At 46.2% G+C, this 27,063-nt stretch overlaps 1 protein-coding gene across 1 annotated transcript in view; it reads right to left on the bottom strand.

Annotated features, from left to right (window-relative positions):
* The window catches only part of LOC144128227 (phosphatidylinositol-3,5-bisphosphate 3-phosphatase MTMR14-like), a 108,958-nt gene extending 82,170 nt beyond the window's left edge, over window positions 1–26,788 (bottom strand). The window contains exon 1 of the mRNA XM_077661461.1: window positions 26,604–26,788. Coding sequence (XP_077517587.1) covers window positions 26,604–26,702 — 99 coding nt within the window. The 5' untranslated portion in view covers window positions 26,703–26,788. The remainder of the gene's footprint in view (window positions 1–26,603) is intronic.
* Between the last annotated feature and the right edge of the window lie 275 nt (window positions 26,789–27,063).

Genomic DNA, 27,063 nt, shown 5'->3' with positions numbered 1-27,063 from the left:
CGATGACAATCGGGTTCTACTCTATCAATTATTTTAATTGACTGCCATGACCTGTGGCAACGCTGCGCCTTATACGTTGTCGAGATGAAAGTAGATGCGAAGAGCTTGCGCTGAGGCACGATAGGTGGTGTTAAGACAGCGTTCGGTTTGAGTTCGGGTTTATAGATTTATACGTTCCAAAGCAATTAAGGCTATTATGGACGCCCAAGTGGAGGAATTCGTTAATTTCGTCCACCTGGAGTTCTTTAACATGGACTGACATCGCACAGGGGTTGCGGATTGGAATACGGACGATGAGCACATGAAAACTTTGAAGACGTCAATTGGTCCAGACTGGTCCGTGCTCTAAAATACTTTTTTCTTCGTTGTTCAAACTTTGCACATGAAATTAAACTATTGTTTACTCTGAGTTCTTCACCACACATTTCGCAAAGAGGTTTTTCTTTGTTTGTCAGTAAGAAGCTGTGTGTTAGGTGTGTGTGTCCAAAGCATCGACAACCTAAATAACTCATCAGAGCATTTGTCTGTCTCTTCTTCCGTCGCGTCCTTCAGAGCTGTTTCGTTGTAGCGTTAAAAATAACTTCTGTAGAACGTTCTTGCTGTGTGCATGATTTACATTCTCCCAAAATGGGCTTTGCAGAATGAAGTTTGTTATTTACTCGCACCTCCCATGTAGGCTGCCACTTCTTTCTCAATTTACTAGATATTAATTTCAAACAATCCCTGTGCGGTATTTTAAAAGGACTATGCAACGAATAAAATGTCACTTGTAAATGTTTTCAATGCTTAGAAATGATGCTAAGAAGCATTCACACGAAGTATGAGCCTTCATAATTGAGCCGGCAATTTTTTATGAACTTTTAAAACCGTGTTTTTTTTTTAAATTCGCGGGCCGATTGGTGTGCTCGTAGTGACCTATTTTGGAACTAAAATCGTGAACCAAAGACGTCACACTACCCATGACGTCGCCAGGCCACCACACGCTCTCATTCGCTGGAACCACGGCAGCCACGACGTCACGGGCACACTTCCGGTTGCCGTGAAAATCGTCTGCTCGTGCCGCCGCGCGACCCTTTCGGCCAAGCGCGAGGCAGGGCATTGCCTTCGCGCATATGGTTTCAATTTTCCTCTGCCGCCTTCTGTCGGGAGTTCCGGAGCCACTCGCACGGCTCTTCGTGCGCACGCATAGGGCTCGATGCCCATCGCGGTCATAAAAGCGAGCAGTCGCACCTCGAGGTCCGGGTTTATTACTGCTGATTACCACAGATGACAAGCAAAGAAACCCGACGCCCGCCGCAATCCAGGAAGGCGAAGAGACCGGAGAGATGCTGCCACGCCGCCGACGCTGCTGCTGGGGGGCTAGGAGCGACAACCGGAAGTTGGAAAATAAACGTCAGCGGATGACGTATTCATAGGCGGGGCCCTGTCCCAGACCTGTTATCTCTATTTTTTTCTGGTGCTCCTCGTATACGAGTTGAGGGGGGAGAGGAGGAGCGCAATTTTTAATCGTCTATATCTTCGCTGTTATTGATGCTAGCTCAAAAATTCTTGCATTGGGGTGACGAGTGATCGAATGCCTATCTCGCCTGCTTTACGTAACCTCAATTAATTTATTGCATAGTCCCTTTAAGTTGCTTTATTTGACGAAATCGTGGCTGTGCTACGCATGCAGCTGCTTTTTCATCATCTACTATTCTTGCATGAGTACAGACCCAGCAGAATTTAATGTGCAATGGGTTTTTCGAGCCCAAAGCAGAGAACACAGCATGTCACAAAGCACAAAGCGCAGAACGGCGTTCACAGAGAGTCAGCGGTTCCAGTAGCACCAACGCGAAGCACGCACTCGCCGATAGCAGTCTCGCTGCCGCGCGAGCACTTCGTCGTTACAATAGCCCCCGGCGAAGGAGGAGCCATCCTGGGCGACTCAAAGCGTGGTGCACATCACGGCTTCGTGGTAAGGCTTCAGGCGGCTAATGTGAACAGTTTCACGGCCACGGCGGCGGTGGTCAGTGTAGGGTGTCAACAATTTCACAACCTAGTTCACGCGGGAACTCAGAGACAACACGGTAAATGTCGTGATATTTGGCGAGGAACTTGGACGGCAGGCCAAGAGGGCCAGAAAGGACCCAGAGCCAAACAAGGGAGTTGGCAGGTAGCCGGGAAAAGGGTTGACCAGAATCACGGAGTTCTTTCTGTCGTTGTTGATCGTGGCACGGGAGGGATCGGGCTAGTTCGCGGCATTCTTCGGCATACTGGGCGATTTTCTGAAGCAGGTGAGCAGTCAGAGGCTTCAGGATGGTAGGGGAGAATGGTGTCAAGCAGGCAGGTAGGTTCGCGTCCATAAAGGAGGAAGAATGGCGAAAACCCAGTAGCAGACTAGACGGCGCTATTAAAGGCGTATGTGACTAATGGGAGTACGTGGTCCCAGTTAGAGTGGTCGGGAGTGGCATACATTGAGAGCATGTCACCGAGCATGCGATTAAACCCTTCGGTCAGCCCGTTCGTACGAGGATGGTACGCCGTGCTTGTTCTGTGAACTACACGGCAATCTTGTGGGAGCTCCTGGACAACATCTGATAAAAACACGCTGCCGCGGCCGCGGTCACTAGGAAGCTCGAGGGGAGCACCGCGGCGAAGAACGAGGTGACGAAGAATGAAGAAAGCTACTTCGCTGCAGCCGCCGAAAGGGCGGACTTCTCGGTAGAGCGCGTAAGATGGTCGACGGCGACGACACTCCAGTGGTGGGTGACCAGAGGAAGAAGGCGGCAGAGGCCCATAAAGGTCGATGCCCACACGATCAAACGAACGGGCAGGGCAAGATAAAGGCTGCAATGGTCCGGAAAGGCGCTGCGGTGGTGACTTGCGGCGTTGGCAGTCAAGAAATGAGCGAATGTACTGTCGTAGAAAGGTGTGCATGCCGCGCCAGTAGTACCGGTGCCGAAGTCGTGCGTATGTGTTTAAGCGACCAGCATGAGCGTTCTGGGGTTCGGCATGAAAAGATGCGCAGATGCACGTAGGTGGCGAGGTATCACAAGTAGCCATCTTCGACCATCTGGCATGTAGCTCCGGCAATAAAGAAGACCGTCTTGCAGAGTGAAGTGGTGGGCTTAACGACGAAGCAAGAGGAAGGGCGCTGGCGTAGTGCGGCCGGAAAGGAGGTGCACGAGAAAGGTTATCCAGGCGTTTTTACGCTGCTCCAGAAGCATGTTTGGAGGGCGTTATGAAGACAGCGCGGGGTCAATGCTAGCGAGGGTTGCATCGTCGGCAAGGAGCGGTGACCGGGAAAGGGCGTCGGCGTCAGAGTACTTACTTTGTCGTGACGTTAACTATACATATTATGTATAATGTTTCCTATATTGGGTTCAGCAGCATATCTAGAGTGCAGTGCTTTGAGCATACTAAGGGAGTCAGTGTAAATGACGCTTTTGAAGTTCGCTGTTACTATTTATTCTACAGCCACGAAGATGGCACACATTCGGCAGTAAAAACCGATTGTCACTCTGGCGGGGTTTTCATTTTTTCACAGTTTCTTTGAATTACTGCACTTACATCATGACTGTTTCGAGCCATTAGGGTAAAATTCAGTGTGGGTGTCATATTTTTCTTGCACAGCAAATAATTCTTATAGTATGTGCTCGTGTGAAGATTGCTCTTTGTCTAAATGTGTCAGCGTGAAGTCTCATACATTCGGAAGGCTGTACCATGGTGGCAGATAGCAATGTCTCTCTGCAATGCTAGGTAGGGTATCTATTACAGCTAACTTCACATTTATCTTCGAACCGCAGTAATAATGGCGTGCTAAAATGTTGGCTGTTGAATAATCTTTTGGATGAGCATTTCGTCACTATGAGATGGCAGAGATGTTTCGGAAGAGAACCGATTTTTTGAGACATATGTGCATGTCAGTGTGATTATTCGACCCTCTAGAGACTGCTCATTAGCGTCAACATAAAGGCTGGTTACCGGAGATGTTATGTATGCTCCAGACGATAGACCGAGACCAAGGTATTAAACAGGGTCTAATTGTTTCAGGTAGGATTGTCTTGCTGAATCAGACTACGCACCCATAGTGGAGCTTAGAGGGTACCAGAGAGCGATATATTTAAGCCATGCTCTTGAGAACACCCCCCCCCCCCCCCCCCCCCTCGTTTTCGTGGGAGCACATTTAGGACATTGAGGAACTGAGAAGCTTTCTTTTTAAGGGTGTTAATGTGTGGTAAAAAATCGAGTTTGTCATAAGTGACGCCTAAAAGTTGGTGTTCTTGTTTATTTGGTTGTGCAGCTCTATTCAAGTGTAGACTAGGATAGACCTGCCGGCCCGCTTTAATGAGAACAAAACAGCTGCTGTTTTTTGAGGAGAAAATTTGAATCCATTTCTGTTTTCATAAGTAGCAAGAATAAAGTGATTTGTGTTTGCCTCGCACTGGTAGATATGCTGGAAGAAGTGCATGCTATCTGTAGGTCATGTACACGAATCGAATGCATTATGGACTTGGGTATAGCTTTAGCTAAGGAATTCATTTTTCTATGAATAGTTGCTTAAAATGCACCCCTGGGGTACGCCATTCTTTTGAGTGAAATACATAGAGAGTTTCCTCTAGGCGGACTTAGAATGTGCAGTTAGCCATGAAGTCGTTCAAGCAGTTCATCCTTGCGGGGATGCCTAGCTCTGCTAAGTCAGAGAAGATGCCGAACTTCCACGTTGTATTGTAGGTCTTCTATAAGTCGAAGAAGACCCTGATACAGTGCTGCTTGTGGATGAACGCCTCGCGGATGATGTTTGCTAGGCGGACAAAATGATCATTGGTCGAACATGCTTTCTTAAATCCACATTGATGTATGTCTAAAAGTTGCCGGGATTCAAGTACGAAGTTCAGTCTTATGTTTACTACACTTTCGAAAGATATAGCATTGCAGGTGGTAAGGGTTGGGTTGTGTTGGGTTTTATGGCACATAGGCGGCTAAGGCCATCATGTGCCAAACGCAGGGTATAGAAAATTGTCTTCTGCCACATTTTATATGACAAAAATGAAACGGTAGTGTAAAGGACCTAAATGTTATTTCATACCATCTAGTGAAGGCAAAAGGCAGAATTTTTCGAAATGGCTAATGGTAAAAGCTTTAAAAAAGGTTAGGTAATCTCAGCGGCCATCCTTTGCAAGGAAGGATGTCGAGGCCCTTAACAAATGAAATAGACACCTTAGGCTTCTCAGGATTGAGAAAGTGGCAGAGGGGTATCAAAGAAAAGTGAGGCGTTCACAGTTTATCAAGACAGCCAGCATCTCGTAAAAAGTTAAACACGGAAATGTCAACAGTTGCATTATCACTCAAGACTAGCGCGGGGTGAAACGGAATACATTGATTATAAAATTGACTAAAACACTTTTTCCTCAGTTTTTCTAGGTTTTAACATGCGAATAAGATATGGTTTAGTGTGAGCTCGTCTCCGCACCTTTCGCAAACAGGTTTGTTTTCTTTTGTAAGTAAATAGTTGTGTGTCAGGTGTGTGTGTCCTATGCGAAGACAACATAAGATTACTTCAGTGAAAATTTCCAGGTCTCTGCATGAATTGTTGTTGTTGTTGTGTGTTGGGTTTTATGGCACATAGGCAGCTAAGGCCATCATGCGCCAAACTCAAGGTGTAGAATTGGCTTTCTGTAGAATGTTTACGAATATCAAAAAATGCCGATGGCGTAGATGACCTAAAAACATTGTGCTGCCTAGTAAAAGAAGAGAAGAAATTTTAAATCGCTAATGGTAAAAGCCTTAAAGAAGGTCAGGCAGCCTTAGCGGCTATCCTTGGCTAGGCAAGGATCCTGAGGCTCCCAACCAATCAAATAAAAAGCCTCAGCCTACTTCTCAGGAATGAGAAAGTGGCTGAGGTGTATCATGTAATAAAGGGAACCAGTGGTTCAAAAATTACAGTTTTTCGAGGACGCCCGCTGCTTTTAAAAAGCTAAAAACGGAGGGTATGTTAACAATGGCATTATCAGCTAAGAGCAATGTTGGGTGAAAAGGAATGTATTCATGATAAAATTGAGTGAAGTACTTTTTTCTTAGTTTTTCTAGTTTCACACATGAGAATAGAATGTGGTTAACAGTAAGTTCTTCTCCGCAATCCTCGCAACCAGGTTTATCTTGTTTTGTTAGCAGGAAGTTGTGCGTGAGGTGCGTGTGGCCTATTCGCAGACGGCATAAAACCACTTCTTTAAAACGTTCCTGGTGCACACATGACTTAAATTCACCCAAAACTGGTTTTACAAAGTGCAGTTTATTATTCACTTCGCTGTTCCAACGCGACTGCCATTTTTGTCTTAATTTCTGTTGAACTAATTTCATGCAGTCATTAAAGGGTATATCTACTTTTTTTATTTCCTTGCCCCGAGCTTGAGCGGCACACAAATCTGCTCTCTCATTTCCTTTTATTCCGACGTGGCTCGGGACCCAGCAGAGTTTAATGTTTTGTCCTCGAGCTGTTGCTGTTACAATGTTGTGTATGATGTCCCCAAGTATGGGAGTGGTTGCGTTTCTAGAGTGGAGGGCTGTAAGTACACTTAAAGAGTCTGTGTAAATAATAGTGTTTTTGAGGTTCTCATTTAACATTGTTTTTGTTGCCACACATACTGCGTAACATTCTGCGCTGAAGATGGATGCGCACTGTGGAAGTCGCATTGCTGTCTCCGAATTTCCTCGCACCACTGCGCTTCCTACGTACACATTCGTTTTTGAACCGTCAGTGTAAAAGTCCGTAAAACTACTGTATTTTTCTTCGAGTGCAAGGAATTCCTGTACTATATGTTGTTTTGGAGTTTGTTTTTTTTGGAACTGCGTAAGGGTAAAATCACAGATTGCCGGAAAATTGTGCCATGGAGGCAGTGGAGCTCGTCTTCGAGCAATGGCAGGTAATGTGTCCAGTACTCCGAGGTTTTGACACATCTCTTCAAAACGCAGGAGGAGTGGCCTGATAGCTTGTGGTTTGTTGTTAAAAAGTGTTCTTGATGGGCACTTTGTGACTATGGGGTAACACAGGTGTTTGGGAAGCGAACGGATTTTTAAAACGTACGAGCACGTGAGCATGGTTCTTCGGTCCTCGAGTGACGGTTCGTTGGTTTCTACATAAAGACTGTTAATGGGTGATGTCCTGTAAGCACCAGTGGAGAGACGCAAACCCAAGTTATGCACTGTATCCAGTCGTTTAAGGTATGATGGTCTCGCTGACCCATACACTATACATCCATAATCAAGGGTAGAGCGTACTACAGAGCGGTAAATTTTTAGAAGGCATGTCCTGTCGGCACCCCAATGTTTTCGTGACAGTACTTTGAGTATGTTGAGGGATCGGGAGGCTTTCTTTTTCAGTGCATTTATATGAGGCAGGAAAGTGAGCTTTTTGTCAAAGGTTACGCCTAGGAATTTGTGCTCATTTTTCACCGGTAGCTGTGTTTTGTTCAGGTGTATAAATGGGTCAGCCTGTAAGCCTCGCTTAATAGAGAAAAGAATGGCCACGATTTTGTGTGTGGAAAACCGGAAACCGTTCTCGTCTGCCCAGGTCACCAGTTTATCCATTGTCAGCTGTATTTGTCTCTCGCATGTTACCAGGTTTGAGGATGTGCAGGCTATTTGCAGATCGTCAACATAGACGGAATACATAATGGCCTTCGGTATTACTTTGGCTATGGAATTTACTTTAATAACAAACAATGTCGTGCTCAAAATACACCCCTGAGGAACCCCGTTCTCTTGAACGAAGCCCCTGGACACGGTTGATCCTAGGCGCACTTGAAATGAGCGGTCGGAAGGAAGTCCTTCAGGCAGTTCAACATCCTGCCACGGATGCCAAGATCTGCTAAGTCACGAAGGATGCCGAACCTCCAGGTGGTGTCGTATGCTTTCTCGAGGTCAAAAAAGACGGCAAGACAGTGCTGTCTGTGTATAAAAGCCTCTCTGACAGTATTTTCCAGGCGAGTTAAGTGGTCTGTTGTTGAGCATGCTTTCTTAAAACCGCACTGATGGATGTCAATAACCTCACGAGATTCAATCAGAAAAGTTAGTCTTTTATTTAGCACACTTTCGAATGATTTCGCAAGGCAGCTGGTAAGGGCTATCGGCCTGTAACTAGTAGGGGATGTTGGTTGTTTTCCGGATTTCAGGAATGGTACAATAATTGCTTTCTTCCAGGCTTTCGGCAATCTTCCGAGCACCCACACTTGGTTAAAAAACTTCAAGAGCGCCTCCACAGATGGCTGGGAAAGATGTGCTAGCATTTCGTAATGTATATTGTCAGGGCCAGGTGCCGTCTTTTTTTCCGGCCGAGAGAACTTCGTTTATTTCTTGGAGTGTTATTAAACCATTGTACGGTTCTTTTGTGCAGCCCGTTGTTGGAAGTCTATGTTTCTCCACTGCATGTTTATGCTTTAAAAATGTTTCTGTGTAGTGTGAAGAACTAGAAATGTTTGAGAAATGTTCTCCCAAGATGTTTGCCTGTTCCTCTATATTTGTCTGTGTACCTGGAGCTGTTAAGAAAGGAATTGTGTAAGGAGAAAAGCTTCTGTTAAACTTGTGGACTTGTTCCCACATTTTTTTGGACGTAACTGAACTATTTATGCATGATACGTAGCTTCCCCATGATGTTCTTTCGGCATTTCGGCGGATGTACCGAGCTTTTGCTCTCGTCTTTTTAAAGTTGATGAGGTTATCTTGAGTTGGGTATCTTCGAAAAACTCCCCAAGCTTTATTTTGCTTCTTTTTTGCTTCCCGGCATTCCTGCGTGTACCATACCTTGTTGTTTTGTCGTACTATTCCTGACGATTGCGGAATAGCTTGGCACGCAGCATCAATAATGCAGCTTGTAAAAATTTCATTCAGTTCGTCAACGTTAAGACTGTTTGAAAATAATTTCTCCAGGCTAGCCTTTTCTCTAAATAGTTGCCAGTCGGCTAGGTGTAGTTTCCAACGGCGTGGTTTACTAGGGATGACTGATGGTGGCGATGAAAAGTTAATCACTACCGGAAGATGATCGCTTCCGTACGGGTTATCGAGAACATCCCACTTAAAATCGGTAAAAACGGAAGAAGAGCTAAAAGATAAATCTATGCAACTCATTTTTCCTGAGGCTGGAGAGCAATATGTGGGTTTGCCTGTATTGAGTAGGCAAACATTATTGCACAGAATAAAATCTTCTAATATACGGCCCCTAGTGTCTGTCTGTTCACTCCCCCAGAAAGGGGAGTGTGCATTAAAATCCCCAACTACCAGATATGGCTCTAGTAGCTGATTAAAAAGTGATTCTAGGTCATGAAGTGTTACTGTGAGGTGTGGCTGAAGGTATACTGAACATATGGTAATTGTTTTAAAGCTAATGACGGTGACTGCAATGGCTTCATAATTCGTCTGCAGCTGGATTTCACGTGTTGCAACACCGCTCTTAACAACGACAGCAACACCTCCAGAGAGCCTATCTGCCTGCTCACGGTCACGGCGAAAGACTTTATAGTTCTTAAAAATATTTTTTTGTAAAGGTCCCAAATTGGTCTCCTGAAGGCACAGTGCTACAGGAGACATAGAGCGTAGGAGATCTGTTGCATCGCTGTAGTTATTTAAAATTCCACGGCAGTTCCAGTGGATAAGGAACGCCATGATTATTTTAAGGGGGAGTGTTTTGAGACCTCAGGTCCCTCCTTGTTGAGGGCCTGTTATCGTGGTTTTTTCTTTTTTCCGGTCAAGAGAGCCCCGTCGCCGTTGCGACCGAGGCGAGCTTTGACTTGTATCCATCGCCTCCATGGAGGCGCTGGAGTTCCGCGGGGAACCCGCGGGCAGGGGGGTGGTAGACTTCTCCCGAACGGGGGAAGCCTTGCGGGCTGCCGACTTGGAGGACGGCCGGCCCGTTGTTGGGGGTGGCATAGCAGCTCTCGCTGCATCTGCCAGGGGCGCGGATGGCCCTGCCTCAGCCTCACTAGGTGTGAACTGGGCAGGTGCCTGAGACCGGTGTGATGCGCCGCGCCCGCGCACCACATCGGCGAAGTTTGTGTGGGGTGTTAAGGAGAAAGTGCCTTACGACATTGCATAACGCTTTCTTGCCTCTTTAAAAGTGATATTATCTTTTGTCTTTATTGTAATGATTTCCTTTTCTTTTTTCCAGGCAGGACAAGACCTTGAGTAAGCAGCGTGCTCGCCTTCGCAGTTTGCACAGCGTGGCGCGGCGTCGCAGCCGTCTGATTGGTGGTCATTGGAGGCACATTTAGCACAAGTGTTGCGGCCGCGGCAGCTCTGGGAGCCGTGACCGAACTTCTGGCATTTGAAACAGCGTCTAGGGTTGGGGATATAAGGGCGAACGGAGATTTTTGCATAGCCTACCTCGATTGACTTGGGTAGGGTGCATGAGGCAAACGTCAGGACCAGGTGTTTTGTCGGAATCTCTTTGTTCTCTTTGCGGATTGTAATTCCGTGGACGTTGGTAACATTCTGAGGGTTCAATCCTTCAAGCATCTCTTCCTCTGTTAGGTGCAGGAAATCATTATCTGAGATGACACCACGTACTGTGTTCAATGATCTGTGCGGTGTAACAGAGACAGGAATATCGCCAAAAGTTTCAATGTTTGCAAGCTTTGAAATCTGAGTTATGTCGAGCAGTTCGAGGAGGAGGTCACCACAAGCCAACTTTGTGACTTTGTACTGAGGGCCCAGGGATTCTGTAAGAACTCTTGAAACAAGGAACGGGGATATTTGTCTGGCTGGCTTTTCTGTTTCTTTACTGTGGACGATGTGGTACTTAGGGAAAGTTGTCTTCTTTTTGTTGAAAAACTGGGATGTGACATCGGTCCGCCCCCTTTTCAGAGGGCGATCATTATTAAGCAGGGAGGAAGCCATAAAATATTTTGTTCTTCGGCCTTGGTGCCAGCCGCCCACCATGGAGCCCAACTAGGGGACAGGACAGGAACTTGAAAACAAGTCCTGCCCACGCCAGCTGTACACCATTGCTATAACCGAATATGACGAAACCCAGGATAGTTCGCCACACAGGGTTAACCCTAGCCGCCAGGAAAAAGGAAAAAACCAAGGAAGGAGGAGGAGACAGGAGAGTTGTAAGAAAGATGATAGGAAAGTAAAAGATGGAGGGGAGGATAAGGAAAAGACGACTGCCGATTTCCCCCGGTCGGGTCAGGCCGGAGGTGCCGTCTACAGGAAGCTGGGGCCAAAGTGGTGTGTTGCCTCCGCCGAGGGGCCTTAAGGGTCCAAACGCTCGGCATCGGCTCAACCACCAGGATCCCCTTTTCCCCGGACACGGCGATGCCACGCACGGCGAGGCGCGGGTGCTCGGGTCCGTGGTGATGCACAGTTCACCATCATCCCCTTGCGGGGATGTCCCTGCGGATGCTCGGGAACCCGCGGTGTCGCCACTCACCGTCGCGACGCCTGCAAGCTGCAGGCGCCCCCCTGCGGGGGTCTGCATGAATTCCATTCCCCCAAGGTGGGCTTTATGAAGTGTAGTTTGTTGTTGTGTTTATTATCCCACTCTTTCTGCCATTTGTTCTTTAATTTGTTATATATAAAGTTCATGCAGTCTTTAAAAGGCATGTCCACATTTTTGATTTCAACATTTTGAGCTCGTACTGCTGCTGCGTCTGCTCTCTCGTTACCCTCTATGCCGACGTGGCTTGGGACCCAGCAGAACCTTATCGTATGTCCTTGTGCTGTGAAATTTTCTGTGTTGTGTATGATGCTGCATACTAAGGGTTCAATTGCATTTCTTGACTGCAGCGCTGTGAGCAGGCCCTGGGAATCTGTGTATATTATACTGTTTTCGATATTCTCATGTACTATTTTGTCCACAGCCATACTGAATGCATAGCATTCGGAAGTAAAAATTGATACATAACTTGGTAATCTTACTATTTTTTCTCATTTCCCCTGTACTACGGCACTTCCAACGTGCATCGCTCTTTTAGAGCCATCTCTGTAAAACTCCACGTAGCTTGAATATTTCACTTTCAGAGCCAAGTATTCTTGTAGTAGGTGTTTATCTGGTGTCTGTTTTTACGCAACTGTGCAAGCGTGAAGTCACTTGTAGCGGGAAGACAGTACCATGGGGGCAATGGATCGTGTCTCAGGGCAATTTTAAGTAGAGCATCTAGTATTCCCAGTTCACAAATTCATCTTCAAAACGTTATAGCAAAGGTCTGATTGATTGTGGTTTATTACTGAACAGCCTTCTAGATGTGCACTTCGTAACTAAGGGGTAACAAAGGTGCTTTGGTAAGGATCTAATTTTCAGTACATAAGCACAGGTAAGCATTGCTCTTCTGTTTGCAAGAGATTTCCATTTGTGTCTACATATAGACTGTTTGTGGGGGATGTTCTGTATGCACCAGTTGATAAACGGAGACCCAGGTTTTGTATAGGATGTAGTCTTTTGAGGTATGATGGTCTTGCAGACCCATACATAATGCATCCATAGTCCAAAGTGGACCGTACTACAGAGAGGTAGATCGGTAAAAGGCATAACCTATCGGACCCCCAGTGTTTCCGTCAGAGTATCTTCAGAATATTTAGCAATCGGGAAGCTTTCTTTTTGAGGGTGTTTATGTGGAGCAGGAATGTGAGCTTTCTGTCAAAAGTTATGCCTATGAATTTATGCTCTTATTTTACATGTAGAATAGTTTCATCCAAGTGCAGGGTGGGATCAATCTGCACGCCTCTTTTGAGAGAGAAAAGGACGGCAGCTGTTGTTTGTGGAGAGAACTTAAATCCGTTTTGTTCTGTCCAAGTCGGTAGTTTGTTCTTTGTAAGCTGTATCTGTATTTCGCATGTTGATAAACTCGAAGATGTGCATGAAATTTGAAGGTTGTCTACATATACGGAATACATGATGGACTTTGGAATTATTTGCCATATTGAGTTCATTTTTACAATAAAGAGTGTGGTACTTAGAATACACCACTGCGGTACGCCATTTTCTTGGATGAATTTTTTCGAAAGCGTGCAACCTAGACATACACGAAAGGAACGGTCAGAGAGGAAGTCTTCTCAGTTTAGCATCCTGCCACGGATACCTAGATCCGCGAGGTCACGAAGAATCCCAAACCTCCAGGTGATATCATAAGCTTTTTCTATGTCAAAATATACTGCCAGTCAATGCTGTTTTTGTATGAAAGCTTCACGGACTGTGTTTTCAAGACCGACTAGATGGTAGTTTGTACAGCATGCTTTTTGAAATCTACATTGGTGGATATCATGAAGTTTGCGCGATTCAAGGGTGAACATTAACCGAATATTTAGCACACTTTCAAAACTTTTACCAAGACAACTCGTAAGCGCTATTGGCCTGTAACTACCAGCTGAAGTTGGCGATTTTCCAGATTTCAGGAATGGCACAACCACAGCGTTTTTCGACGCCTCTGGAATGTTTCCAGAATATTTTATTGAAGAATTTCAGAAGAGCTTCTACAGCATCTTCGGAGAGGTGTGCAAGCATTTCATAATGAATTTAATCTGGGTTTGGTGCTGTCTGTTTGCCGGCCGATAGTACTGTACGGATTTCTTGTAGTGTAATTAATTTATTGTAATCTTCATTTGCACTGCCACTGATCGGCAGTCGTTGTTTTTCAGTTGTGTTCTAGTTCTTTAAAAATGATTGTGTTGTGTGAGGAGCTCGAAACTGTGGCGAAGTGTTCCCCTAGTTGGTCGGCCTGTTCGCTAATGCTTGTTTGTTCATCCGGAGATGATAGGAAAGGAATTGTGAACGGAGAAAAGCTGCCATTAAGTTAGCGGACTTGTTCCAAGATTTGTTCTGATGTAACTGAACTATTTATAGACAATACGTCGTTCATCCACGAAGTTTTTTCAGCATTGCGACGAATATGTCGTACTTTGCTCTCCCCTTTTTAAAATTTATGAAGTCGTGCATGGGGTATATTCGGAAAGTTCCACAGGCTTTGTTTTGATTCTTTTTTGCTTCTCTACAATCTTCGTTATAGCAAACCTTGTGGTTTTGGCGTACTACTCCTGACGACTGCGGAATAGCTACACGTGCAGCCGCAATGATACATGTTGTAAAAATTCATTTATTTTGTCAATGCTAAGATCATCCGAAAATATTGTCTCCAGGCAGGCCTTTTCTTGAAATTGTGGTCAGTCCGCTAAGTGCAGTTTCCAACGGCGTGGTTTTGCTCGAATGATGGGTGGTGGTAAAGAAAAGTTAATTACTACTGGAATGTGATCACTTCCATGTGGTTATCAAGAACATCCCACTTAAAATCGGTAAAAACATATGGAGAGCTAAAATACAAATCTATGCAACTCATATTTCCTGAGGATGGAGTGCAGTATGTGGGTTTGCCCGCATTTAGCAGGCAAACGTTGTTGCATAGAATAAAATCTTTTAAAACCCAGCCTCTAGTGTCCGTCTGTTCGCTCCCCCAAAATGGGGAGTGCACATTAAAATCTCCGACTACCAGATATGGGTCTGGCAGCTGATTAAATGTACTTCTAGGTCATGGAGTGTTACAGTGAAGTGTGGTTGAGGATACACTGTGCATATGGTAATTGTTTTAAAGCTAATGACAGTGACTGCAACGGCTTCATAATTCGTCTCGAGCTTGATTTCATGCGTTGCAACACCGCTTTGAACTACAACAGCAACGCCTCCAGAGAGCCTATTCGCCTGTTCACGGTCATGGCGAAAGACTTTATACTTTTTAAAAATATTTTTGTGTAAGGTCCCAGATTGGTCTCCTGAAGGCACAGTGCCACAGAAGACAGAAAATGTAAGAGATTTGTTACATCACCGTAGTTATTTGATTTAGTGATTTATGGGTGTTAAACATCCCAAAGCGACTCAGGCTGTGAGGGATGCCGTAGTGAAGGGCTCCGGTAATTTCGACCCCCTGGGGTTCTTGAACGTGCACTGACATCGCACAGTACACACCATAGTTATTTAAAATTCTACGGCAGTTCCAGTGGATAAGAAACGCCAGTATAAATTTTTAAGCGGATGTATTCAGAACCTCAGGTCCCTCCTTGTTGAGGGCATTATATCGTGATTTTTTTCTTTTTTCCGCTCAAGGGAGCCCCGCCGCCGTTGCGGCTGAGGCGAGCTCTGGGTTGTATCATTGCCTCAGTGGAGGCGCTGGAATTCCGCGGGAAACCCACAGGCAGGGTGGTTGTGGACTTCTCCCGAACGGGGAAAGCATTGCGGGCTGTCGACTTGGTGGCCGGCGGGCCCGTTTGTGGGGGTGGCATAGAAGCTCTCGCTGCATCTGCCAGGGGCGCGGATGGCCCTGCCTCAACCTCACTTAGTGTGAGCTGGGCAGGTGCCGAAGGCCGCTCTGGTGCGCCGCACCCACGCACCACAACGGCGAAGTTTGTGTGGGGTGTGAAGAAGAAAATGTCATGTGACATTGCATAACGCCTTCTTGCCTCGAACTGTGGTATTGTCTTTTGTCTTTATTGTAATTATTCCCGTTTCTTTCTTCCAGGAAGGACAAAACTTTGAATAAGCAGCGTGGTTGCCTTCGCAGTTTGCACAGCGTGGCGCGGCATCGCAGTCGTCTGAATGGTAGTTATTTGAGGCACATTAACACAGGTGACACGGCCGCGGCAGTTTTGTGAGCCGTGACCAAACTTCTGGCATTTGAAAGAGCGTCTAGGGTTGGGTATATATGGGCGAACAGAGATTTTTGCATAGCCTACCTCGATTGACTCGGGTAGAGTGCATGTGGCAAACGTCAGGACCAGGTGTTTTGTTGGAATTTTTTTGTTGTCTTTGCGGATTGTAATTCTATGGACGTTGGTTACATTTTGCAGAGGATGTCCTTCAAGCATCTTTCCTCTGTTAGGTGCAGAAAGTCATTTTCTGAGACGACATCACGTACTGTGTTCAATGATCTGTTTGGAGTGACGGAGACAGGAATTTCGCCAAATTTTCAATGTTTGCAAGGTTTGATATTTGAGTAATGTCGAGCAGTTCGAGCAGGAGGTCAGCACTAGCCAACTTTGTGACTTTGTACTGAGGGCCCAAGGAATCTGTAAGAACTCTTGAAACAAGTAACGGGGATAATTGTCTGGCTCGCTTTTATGTTTCTTTACTGAGGACGATGTGGTCCTTTGGAAAAGTTGTCTTCTTTTTGTTGAAAAACTGGAATGTGTCATCGGTCCGCCTCCTTTTCAGAGGGCGATCATTAGTAAGCAAGAAGGAAGCCATAAAAAAATTTGTTCTTTAGCCATAGTGCCAGCCACCCACCATGGAGGCCAACAAGGTGACGGGACAGGAACTTTAAAACATGCCCTGCCCACGCCAGCTGCACACCACTGCTATAACCAAATATGACGCAACTCAGGGTGGTTGGCCACACAAGGTTAAGCCTCGCCGCCTATGAAAAGTGAAAAACCCGAGAAGGGAGGAACAGACAGGAAAGTTGGTTTGCTTTATGGGGGTTTAACGTCTCAAAGCGACTCAGGCTATGAGACGCCGTAGTGAAGGGCTCCGGAAATTTCGACCACCTGGGGTTCTTTAACGTGCACTGACATCGCACAGTACACGGGCCTCTAGAATTTCGCCTCCATCGAAATTCAACCGCCGCGGCCGGGATTGAACCCGCATCTTTCCGGCCAGCAGCCGAGCGCCATGACCACTCAGCCACCGCGGCGGCTTGGAGACAGGAAAGTTCTACGAAAGATGATGAGAAAGTGAAAGACAGAGGGGAGGACAGGAAAAGGCGACTGCCGATTTTCCCCGGTCGGGCCAGGCCGGAGGTGCCGTCTACAGGAAGGTGGGGCCAAAGTGGTGTGTTGTCTCCGCCGAAGGGCCTTAAAGGTCCAAACGCTCGGCATCAGCTCAACCACCAGGATCCCCTTTTCCCCGGGCACGGCGTTGCCACGCAAGGCGAAGCGCGGGTGCTCGGGTCCGTGGTGATGCACTGTTCACCATCATCCCCCTGCGGGGATGTCCCTGCGGATGCTGGGGATCCCGTGGTGTCGCCACTCACCAACGCCTGCAAGCTGCAGACGGTCCCCTGCGGGGATCAGGTGGTAAGGGCTATCGGTATGTAACTGTTAGGACCTGGTGGTGTTTCGAGCATCAGAAAAGGTACTACAACTGCTTTTTTGCTCTCCTCGGGCATATTCCCGGTTATCCATATTTTACTAAAGAATTTCAACAGGGCCTCTAAGGCAGCCTCAGAGAGATGGGAAGGCATAGTGTAATGCACATTGCCTGGGCCTGGTGCTGCCTTTTTACCGGAAGAAAATACCTTATTTATTCGCTGCAGTGTGATGGGCTGGTAGTAGTCCTCATGCATACTCCAGACAGAAGTTTGTTTTATTGTTTCGTGCTTCTGGAATTTGTAATTGTACGACCTTGATATTTCAGCAAAATGCTCGCCCAATATGTTGGCCTGTTTCACAAATGATGTTTGTGCACAGGGTGTTGTCAAGAGTGGAAGTGTGAAAGGAGTGCAGTCGCCAGTGAATTTACGAAAATTTTCTCCCTTTTCATTGAGGGTGTCAAAATTTATTATGAATAAACATTTCTGTCAGTACGATTCCTCTGCATTTCTTCGAACGTACCGAGCTTTAGCCTTGGCACTCTTAAAGGTAAGCAAGTTCTCTGCTGTGGAATACCGACAGAGAGGGTTCAGGCTTTGTTTTGATGTTTTTTTACCGATGTGCATTCCTGTGTCCACCATACTCTGCATTTTTCTGTGCGAATCCTGTAGTTTGTGAGATGGGTAGTGTTGCAGGCGATATGATGCATATCTTGGTGAGGTCTATGTTGAGGTCTTCAGAAAATTTCTTTTCCAGAGTAGCCCTTGTTCTAAAAGTGACCTTTCGGCGAGGTGAAGTTTCCAGCGCCGCGGCCTTTTGGAGATTATTGTAGTCGACGATGATAGACTGATGACAGCAGGTAGGTGATCACTTCCCACAGGGTCATTTTAAATATCCCACTTAAAATCTTTAAAAACGGATGGTGATGTGAAAGCCAGATTTAGGAAGCTTATATTTCAGGAGCATGGGCAACAAGATATGAGTTTTCCCGAATTGAAAAGAGACATTACCGGAGATAAAAATGATTATTCGGCCAAAAGAGTCACAGCGCTCGCGACCCCAAAAGAGGGAGGGAGTGTTAAGATCGCCAACTACTAGACTTGGCTCCGGAAGTTCATCGATCAGACCTTCTAAATCTTATATTGTTAATGTGATGTGTGTGTGGAGGGCGGGGGGGGGGAATATACAGAGCGTTGCTATTGTTATGTTGCTGACGACGCTGACTGCAACCGCTTCAAGTTTTAAAGGGGCTCCGAAGCACAAATTCAGTGCATTGTTTTGCATCTTGGTTGCCTGTAATGAGTTATAGCGATGCTATTAGCATCGCTCGCACCGCATATATTCCGGTTTATAATATTTTAATTAGCTCGCAAAAACAAATTCATGGCGCTGACGGTGGATATGACATCAGTGGACAGCAGTGGATATGGCAACAGTGATTATGACATCAGTTGTTGGGAGCTTGGTGACTGGACAAACAGTAAATATACTGCAAATTGTGTTAATAACTAGAGATACGTTTTGTCAGGTTTGTGTGCTTTATATTACATCAACAAAACCAACTTGTTTGCCTTAGATAAAAGCACTGTAAAGCAAGTAAAACAAAAATACACCACAAGAGGCTCTGGCTACCGTTTGCATCGAAGGACTGCGCCTCTCTGTAAACATCCTACGACCTAGCACACAACAATTATGGCTACTCGCTATGTATCTGAGAACGGCTATGCGGAATAGACCCGATCGACCCATTGCACTCTATATGCTTTCGTTTCGGTCCCAAGGAAGGATGCAAAGAAAAAAAAGCGTTCGTTTCACATTTAGCAGTGCGCATCAGCAGCTTGTGGAGAATCACCGGGTGGTGGCGCCAGATGGTACCACGTACCCGTCAACAGCGCGCGCTCTATGCTTGCCGTGACCAACCAGCGCGCTAGGAGCGACGGGCCATGGTAGGCTGTAAGCAGTAGCGGTACGCGCTATACAAAATTGTCTGATATCTTTCGCTGGCCGTCACTCCGTCGCAGTATCTCGCGCTCGAGTTCGGATCCAGTTCGGGTTGCGTTGGGATCCAGAAGTCAGGGAACGTCACTGATCAGTGTTCCCTTCTGCGCCGTCGACGTGACGAAGCATCGCTGGGTCAGCTAGGCTTTCACATGGTTGTTGTAACCATGCAGACGGCACTGGCAGCCTAGCCTTGGCAAGAACGAGTTAGAGAACAGGCAACCATGAAGTTCAAACTTCCGCGACGTGCTCAGATAGGCTGTTTTGATTGGTACCTCCGAGTGTCGTCTTTGGGAGAGTGAAATGGGAAAGGGAATGAGAAACTGCGCGAAAATTCAGTTTAGGGCAGCATTTTGTTTGCTTGCATTTTGAAATTTCTTTCTTGAATAACTCCCGTTCCTAAGCTTTGATTCTTGTAATTCTTTTTGAGTCAGCATCTGTGTGACAAAGAATCCATATGAGGTGTAACCGGCATCCGTTCAAGCAGTGTTTCGAAGCCCCTTTAAGCTTGGTTTCTTGAGGTACCCCGCTATTAATGGCAATTTAAACGCCTCTTGGCAGTCTATTTGCTTGCTCGCGATGGCGTCGGGAAGTTTTCTAATGTGCCAGGGTATTTACATGTTGTGGATCGAGATTGGTTTCCTGAAGACAAAACTACAGGCAACATTGACTTTATAATATATAGTATGCCATTGCAATTCTTCAGTAGTCCTCTACAGTTCAACTACACTAAAAAAGTCACGTCTGCATGTTTATGGGTGGAAATGTAAGAAATTTACTACGATTTTGTGCGTGTAATCAGAGCTGTCCTTTTTCGCTAAAGAGAGCTGTTCCGCCGCTGCAATACGGGGGGCTGCACACCACATCGGCGAAATTTGCTCTTGTCGTGAACAGGAAAGTGCCTTGTGTCTGAATCGCTAATGCGGTTCTTTGCAAGTTATATTTTCTTTTGTTTCCTGGTCATTGTTTCCTTTTAATTCTTCCAGGCAGGACATGATCTCTAATATGGGGATCTTTTTCACAGTTTGCGCACTGTGGTGCAGGGTTGCAATTCGCTGATTAATGATCATGTAGGGCGTATTTGGCACACGTTTCGTGGCCGCAACAACTATGAGCTGTGGCTGATTTTTTGGTAGTTGAAGCAGCGTCGAGGGTTCTGGAACCTGGCTAGATGCAAAAGTCACGACTATGTGCTGTGTGTGTATTTCCTTATGAACTCTACGATTATTTATTCGGCGGACTTCAGTGACGTTTCTTTCTTCAAGAACTTCCAACATTTCTTCCTTTGTTAAGAGTCAGGAAATCGTGTTCTGAAATGACACCTTTGACTGTTCAGTGATCAATGCCCACTAACAGAGACAACAATGTTTCCAAAGTTTGTTACACTTTTGAGTTTCAAATATTGTGGTTGGTCACGGTTCTGGAGAAGTATGCCGCCGCTCGCAAGTTTTGTCCTCTTGTAGCCAAGGCCCAAGTCAGATATTTAAAAACTAGCAAGGGGGATATTTTTCTGGCTGGCTTTTCTTCTTCACTGTCTATCACATAATACTTCGGGGACGTTTCTTGTTTTTTCGTTATGAACTGAGCCGTTACTTCGGCCTGCACTCGTTTGTGGGCGATAGTTTTGTGGAAGAGAGGGAGCCATACAATGGCTGTGTTTTTCGGCCGTGGTGCCAGCCACCCATCAAGGAGCCCGACGAGGGGACGAGGCAGGAACTTGAAAGCAAGCCCTGCCCTCGTGAGCTGTACACCGAAACTAAAACCCAACATGACGTACGCAGGGTAATTCGCAACACACCATTGCCGCCATGAAATAAAACCTAGAACGGGGACAGGAGAAGTGTTAGAAAAAACATAGGAGAGTAAAGTATGGAGAGGAGGACAGGAAAAGGGCGACTGCCAATTTCCCCCGGTCGTGTCAGGCCGTAGGTGCCGTCTGCGGGAAGCTGGGGCTAAAGTTTTGGGTTGCCTCCTCTCAGGGGCCTTAAATGTCCAAACGCTTGTCTCTTTCAGGTATCCAGCTGATAGTTTCAGGTAAGATGCTCGTGTAAAATGTGAGGACGAGATGTTTTGTGCCTATTAATTTGCTATCCTTAGTTATTGCTCGAAAACAGTGTTCGAAAACGCATTTCGGGAAATGACATGCTGGTAATGTATTTAAAATCTACTTTCGTAAATATGAAATTAATTCATTCAAAGTTTACTTCAATTGTAACGAATGAGCTGTCGGCGTAGACATTTGCAACTCACTGCAAGCTGCATTTGAACAACATGGTACCGGAAATCACGTTTCGGGAAATCGCATTTGCATATTGGCAATATATTTAAAGTGTGATTTCGTAAATACGAAATTGAGTCGTCCAAAGTATACTTCAATTTTAACAAATGGGTAGTCCGCATCAGCATATTTGCAGCGCACTTCAAGCTTCAGTGCAACAACCTAGTGCTCGAAATCACGTTTACGGGAACAGTGTAAACACTCCCTTTTCTGTCGTCCATTCGTTTGTGTTAACTTCTAGCAGGAAGGCAATCACCAGTTATTTAAATTACGTGTGGACACCGGGATAGCATTATACCGGCAAGGGCGCCATGCGCACCTCCGTGCCCGAACATGCCAGCGAAAAGGACTCCGACTGGGAAGGCCGACCGGCTCTTATATACGCCCATGTATTTGTTGTTCGACAGTTCGACTCCTGATCGACGCCTGACGCAGGTTATGACTAGCAATTCGGTTCTAGATAGGCCGCAGATTCGAAAGCGACCACTCCGACATTCGTGCGATAAATTCGGGACCCACTGTCTCAAAGCAGAAAGCCCCTCACCGGGCAAGATAACGCGTCTTCTCTCGGGGGTATATACAAGCCAATCCAATATGAAGCGTGTCGGAGGAGTTCCTGTTATCTGACGTCACTTCCTGTCTGCTTTTACTGTGTGCCGACATCTTTCCGGTTCAGGCCCATCATGCGAGTTTGGATTGTCATAGACTTCTTGATAACCTATTTTATCTGGGATTGTCCATCTCCTGATGCTTATAGCTCGTTCAGTTATTACTTCTGCTATTGACAACACTGATCAGTACCACCCGGTGAATCCGGCTAGTACACTTTTTAAGCCGAAGAGAATATCTTTATGTATTAATTATATTTTTTAGTATATTTCTAATGTAGTCTATTGTATTAAATGTATATTTAAGTATTTTCTTAATATGATTGTAGTATATTTTAGTCTATGTATTGTAATGAATAGAATTACCGCATATTTTTAGTATATTTTTTAATGCATAAAAAGTGTATTAAGCGGACAGAAAAGGTATTTTGGTTGCATTTGTAAGAATGTTCAAATTATTACTCCTAGCATACTTAGAAAGCATATGTATTGCAATTTAAGCATGAGGAGAAAAAATGCAAAATTGTTATGAAATTAATACAATGCGTTTGAAAAGCATTTTTGGAACAGCCTCTTTGCGCTAAAGGCATGTAACCAGGGGTCATCTAAAATGCCAAGAGAACATACACTTGTCGAACTTACAACGTGCAGAATAACGCCGAGCGTAAACGTGCGAACAGCGCACGGTGCAAAAATAAAAAAAATAAAAAGGGGGGAGCACGATTCAAAGCTACACTGTGGATGATATTACACTAAAGGGGAATGGTTCGGAGTGGCAGGCAATTACAATACAGACAAGTTGTCTAGTCACGTACAACGCATTTTTTAAAAAGAATACAAATACCGGTCACATACCCGCTGTTCTGAAGTTGGTCACAAAAAAATTGGGGCGTTTAAGACAGGCAAGTTAGCTTGCCTAAACTTTGGTTTTTACCTGACGATACAGCTTTAAACTTGTGAATTAAAAATGATTGTCTGACTTCTCGGTCGTAGCGCTCTCAAAACCCAGATTTCAAGATGGTGGCTTTTAATTTATCAAATGAGTGACCTGAAACATTTACGTGCATAGATAAGGGAAGGTTTGGGTAGATTTGCACTGTGAGCCTTATGGTTGTTAAAGCGCACTCTGAAAGACATCGCAGCTTGACGTAATGCAGCTGACAGATGGAACATTCTAGCAGATAAATTACGTTTCACTACCGCAGGCAAAGGTACCGTTAATTCTTATACTGTAGCTGGAAGGAGTGCTAACAGCTATATGTGGCGTCGTTATCGGTAGGAAAATTTTACAGCGAGATTTTTGCATGGTCCACAACCTGAAAACACAGGAGAGTGGACTTTTGAAGATGTTAAAATATCAAGCAAGTTTTTAGCACTGCGGAATGGAGCTCACGGTGGTAATTTAAAGATGACTTTTAATCGGTCACACTGCATCATGATATTATAAAGTGTTCTTAGAATGCCGGTTATGTTGGGAGCAGAACCAGACCAAACCCTACACTTCTCATCAAGAGGGAGTCGTGCTGCAAGCTTGTACTGTGTTATCTGCGTTATTTTTGGCTTATTGCTCCCGACTTGCAGCCTTATCACTTCCTGTTCGCTATGGGAGATCAGCTATCACTTGAACTCGCGACTACGATATTTAAAAGCATTGCGCTATCGTGTTTAGGCCTATTCGCGACAATGCACGGGCGTTGCTTCAGCGTTTCAGAGTTGTCTTTAATTATACCGTGCTACAGAACGACGGTGATTCTCAAACCAGCGACTGCCGAGCGGACGTGTTGCTATCCACTCTTACTTCAAGGGCGGAAAATTGCCCTGATAAACAGTGTGCTTTTTAGCAAGCCTATGTGCCTTCTGGTGTCAGTGCCGTTACCAGTAAGCGATAATATATTCAGCACTCAAAGCAACCGGCAGAAGTGCATAAATAATGTTCGCTATCCCCGCAAAAAATGTCGCAAATGAGAAGACTGGAGTGTTCGTGCAACTTTTTCTATTAAAATCCACCAACCCAAGCAGCCAAGAGCTCCAGGAACCCGTCTGATCAGGTTGCGCGTACGGGACGACAACGATGCAGTTTCTGTAGAAACTCGCGTTTCTGAATGCGCTCTTAGGCCCGGTACTAATTGCCATGCTCCGAATGGAAGCACACTGATCACCTCTCGGACTTTGGCTTTACAGTGGGCCACCCGGCGTCCAATTTTTTTTGGTTTGCAAGAAATTGCAAAAATTGGGCACTGATTTCTAGGATCATCCGGATATTTGTTAGTGACGGATACCCTACGTATCCGAAACAATATCTCGTGCTCGAAGCCAAGTCAGCGGGAAGGGCCTCCTGTATACTATCACTGCTTGCCACAGGACGTGGCTTGCAACTTGATCCTTTTGGACGCCTGTTCCTTTATTACCGCCCTGTGCCGGCACTACTGAGGTGTGGTGGTAAAAATTTGTTGACGCGTTTCAAATGATGTGTCACTAGTAATGGGGTGCCCAGCCTCACAAAATGAACGCAGCAGGCTTGGAGACAAAGAAATGTGGGATTGCATAATATGAGAGAGTTGAAAAACCAACTGCTTCGTTGGAACAACACTGATATGAAGAAATCCTTTTTCTGCACTGCGCATGGGTTTTTGTAATAATATACACATCATTCTCTAACCTCTCCCGGAATGCAAGCTCTCCAGAGTTAAAGAAGCCCGAGAAGGGATTTCTTAGCCACCCATAAACCGGAAAAACCAGAGGGTAGAACGGCTCCGAGTGCATAGGCGTGAGGTCGCTTGAAATTACAACGCTACTAATGAGCCGCCACTACCGGTTTGCCTAAAGATCACCATATCGGCTCTCACGTCAGAACGAACGAAAGGAACCTAGACATGGCTGTTGCCTGAATTGTTGCTAAAGCAAAAAACTAATAATCTCAAAAGGCCCGCTGGAGTGCCTTAGCGGTTATGGTGCTGAGATGATGACCCGGAAGGCAAGGCTTCGATGCCGGCCGCGGAATTCGCATTCCGACGGAGGCCAAATGCTGGTGGCCTGTGTACCGCCGTCAGCACGCTTAGCACGAACGCTCGAATGCGTGGCTCGTGCTTACGCCAGCGCCGCGAAGCGTTGTCCGCTGAAGCCGAGACATGCTCTCGGTAGATTTTTGGCGGCTAAGTGGAGACGCAGATCGATTTAACTTGTGCTAATCCTCGCCTGAGCGAGGAGGCGAGAGCGTGCTCCAGACGGGCCCGCTTTGCTGCGTTCTGGATGCGGTCTCACGCACAAACAGAAACCCGCAGTTTGCTTCTCACCAACAGGACACTGCGTGAAGCAGCTCGCATGCCTAATTAGTTTGGCCTCAGAGCTGCAACATGAAAGAAATGCAGGTTACGAAAAGCAGAGCTAACGCGGATTCGTAGTCTTGGTAAGGATGCCTAACAGGTATTTATGCCGGTTACAATTCTTCATTAATTTGTTCATTCTCTGACAGCGCATTTCAGTGTGTTCTCGCAGGTTAATTTTCAGCTTCCCGACTTAACTGTTCAGAGGATCGTACTTTCTGGCGCGTCGATGCAAAAAATCAGCTGCGCGTGACCTCAGAAAGAAAAAAAATCATAAACCCATGCTTGCTCAGATTTTCTAAATCTGCTTCTTGCAAGCGGCAACTTTGAGGTCAAACTCGAAACGAGGCGCCTTGTTGCATGCCACGGCGTGTTGCCTAGATAGTACTCGCAAATTTTCTGTGCGCGCGTGAGACAGCAGCCACGAGCGAATCGCGGCGTAATGGGCCCGCCGGAAGCGTGCAATCTCCCCGTCGGTCAGCCACGGGGGAAGGACAAGTTAAATCAAACTGCGCTCCAGCTATCATCTGCCACCGTGAACAAACACAGAATTTTGTCTCGGATACAGCGGCCAAAGCTTCTCGTCGCTGGCATGCGCTGGCGTCAGTTCAAGCCACGCTCTTCAGCCGTTTTACTAAGCGCGCTGACGGCGGTACTGCGCGATGTCAGTGCACTTTAAAAATCCCAGGAGGTCAAAGTTATTCGGAGACATCCACTTCAGCGTCCCCATAGCCCGAGTCGCTTAGGAACGTTAAAACGTTAAACCCTATAAAACCAGGCCTAATCTCCACAGCATGCATGTATACAGTAGTGCATGCTCATGGCCACTGCGTCACCCATTTTGCATGCAAAGTGACAACTTTCTTATGTTAATTCCGAACAAGAAACGTCTACTTGGTTCAAAATGCCCCTTTACTGACTCGTACAGTGACGGTGCTTATTGCTTCTTTAGCCATTGTCACGCGCCAAGCTGCATAGCCGGCTGGATCCTGCCAAGAGCTTAACGATGCTGACGGGAAATACTTTTTGCCTATTAGTAGGAACTAGGAAAGTCTCCTGGCGGACGTTAACGAGTGAAGAGATTCAACTTAACGCCCCTACATAGAGGGACGGTGTGGTGCAGGGAGTATATACCTGGTGTCTCGGCAGAATAAATGCTTCATGTAGCGGAAAGGACGATTCGAATACGCGCCCAGACAGAATTCCGACACTCAGGCACCATCCCGCAAAACGTAAGAAGCGCGCTACAGAGCACCAGTGCAAAGAAACTCAGGAGGCGCTTTGGAACGAGTTAGTGTGTACGCCCCGGCAAGCAGGCGACCCCTGCAAGGAGTGAGTGGTGGAAGGCTCTCTTACCTTTTCGGGGTCGCCGGTCGTGTTGTCAAAGACGCTGTTGGCAAAGATGGCCACGAGTTCCGTAACATCGTTTGGCTGAACAAGTTCTGCCATTTCCATCGCGGTCACTAAGGCCGCTGGCTACGAATAACCCGCTGCGGGTGGAGCGGAGACGCCTGTCGCAGAATCACCCCGTGCTACGTCACTGTTTTGTATGACCAGTCACGTGATGCGCCCAGCGCTTTTCAGAACGATGGAGCAGAGGGGCGCGCGCTGGGGAACGTCGCGCAACTTTTCCAAGGCGGATTTAAAATGGTGGCGAAGGCTGGGCCGAAAAGTGGTTTAGCGCGACTGCAGCACAACCAGAGGATGGGGGGCAAAACACTCATATAAAGAAATGATAAAGCTACAAAATTGGAATGTAATCTGCCAATAGAAAAGAAAAAATATATTAGCACCTTGTTTTATGAAAGAGGTAAGT

This window comes from Amblyomma americanum, chromosome 1 (genome assembly GCF_052857255.1).
Source record: "Amblyomma americanum isolate KBUSLIRL-KWMA chromosome 1, ASM5285725v1, whole genome shotgun sequence".
Lineage (NCBI taxonomy): Eukaryota > Metazoa > Arthropoda > Arachnida > Ixodida > Ixodidae > Amblyomma > Amblyomma americanum.
This window is presented reverse-complemented; position numbering and strand designations above follow the sequence as displayed.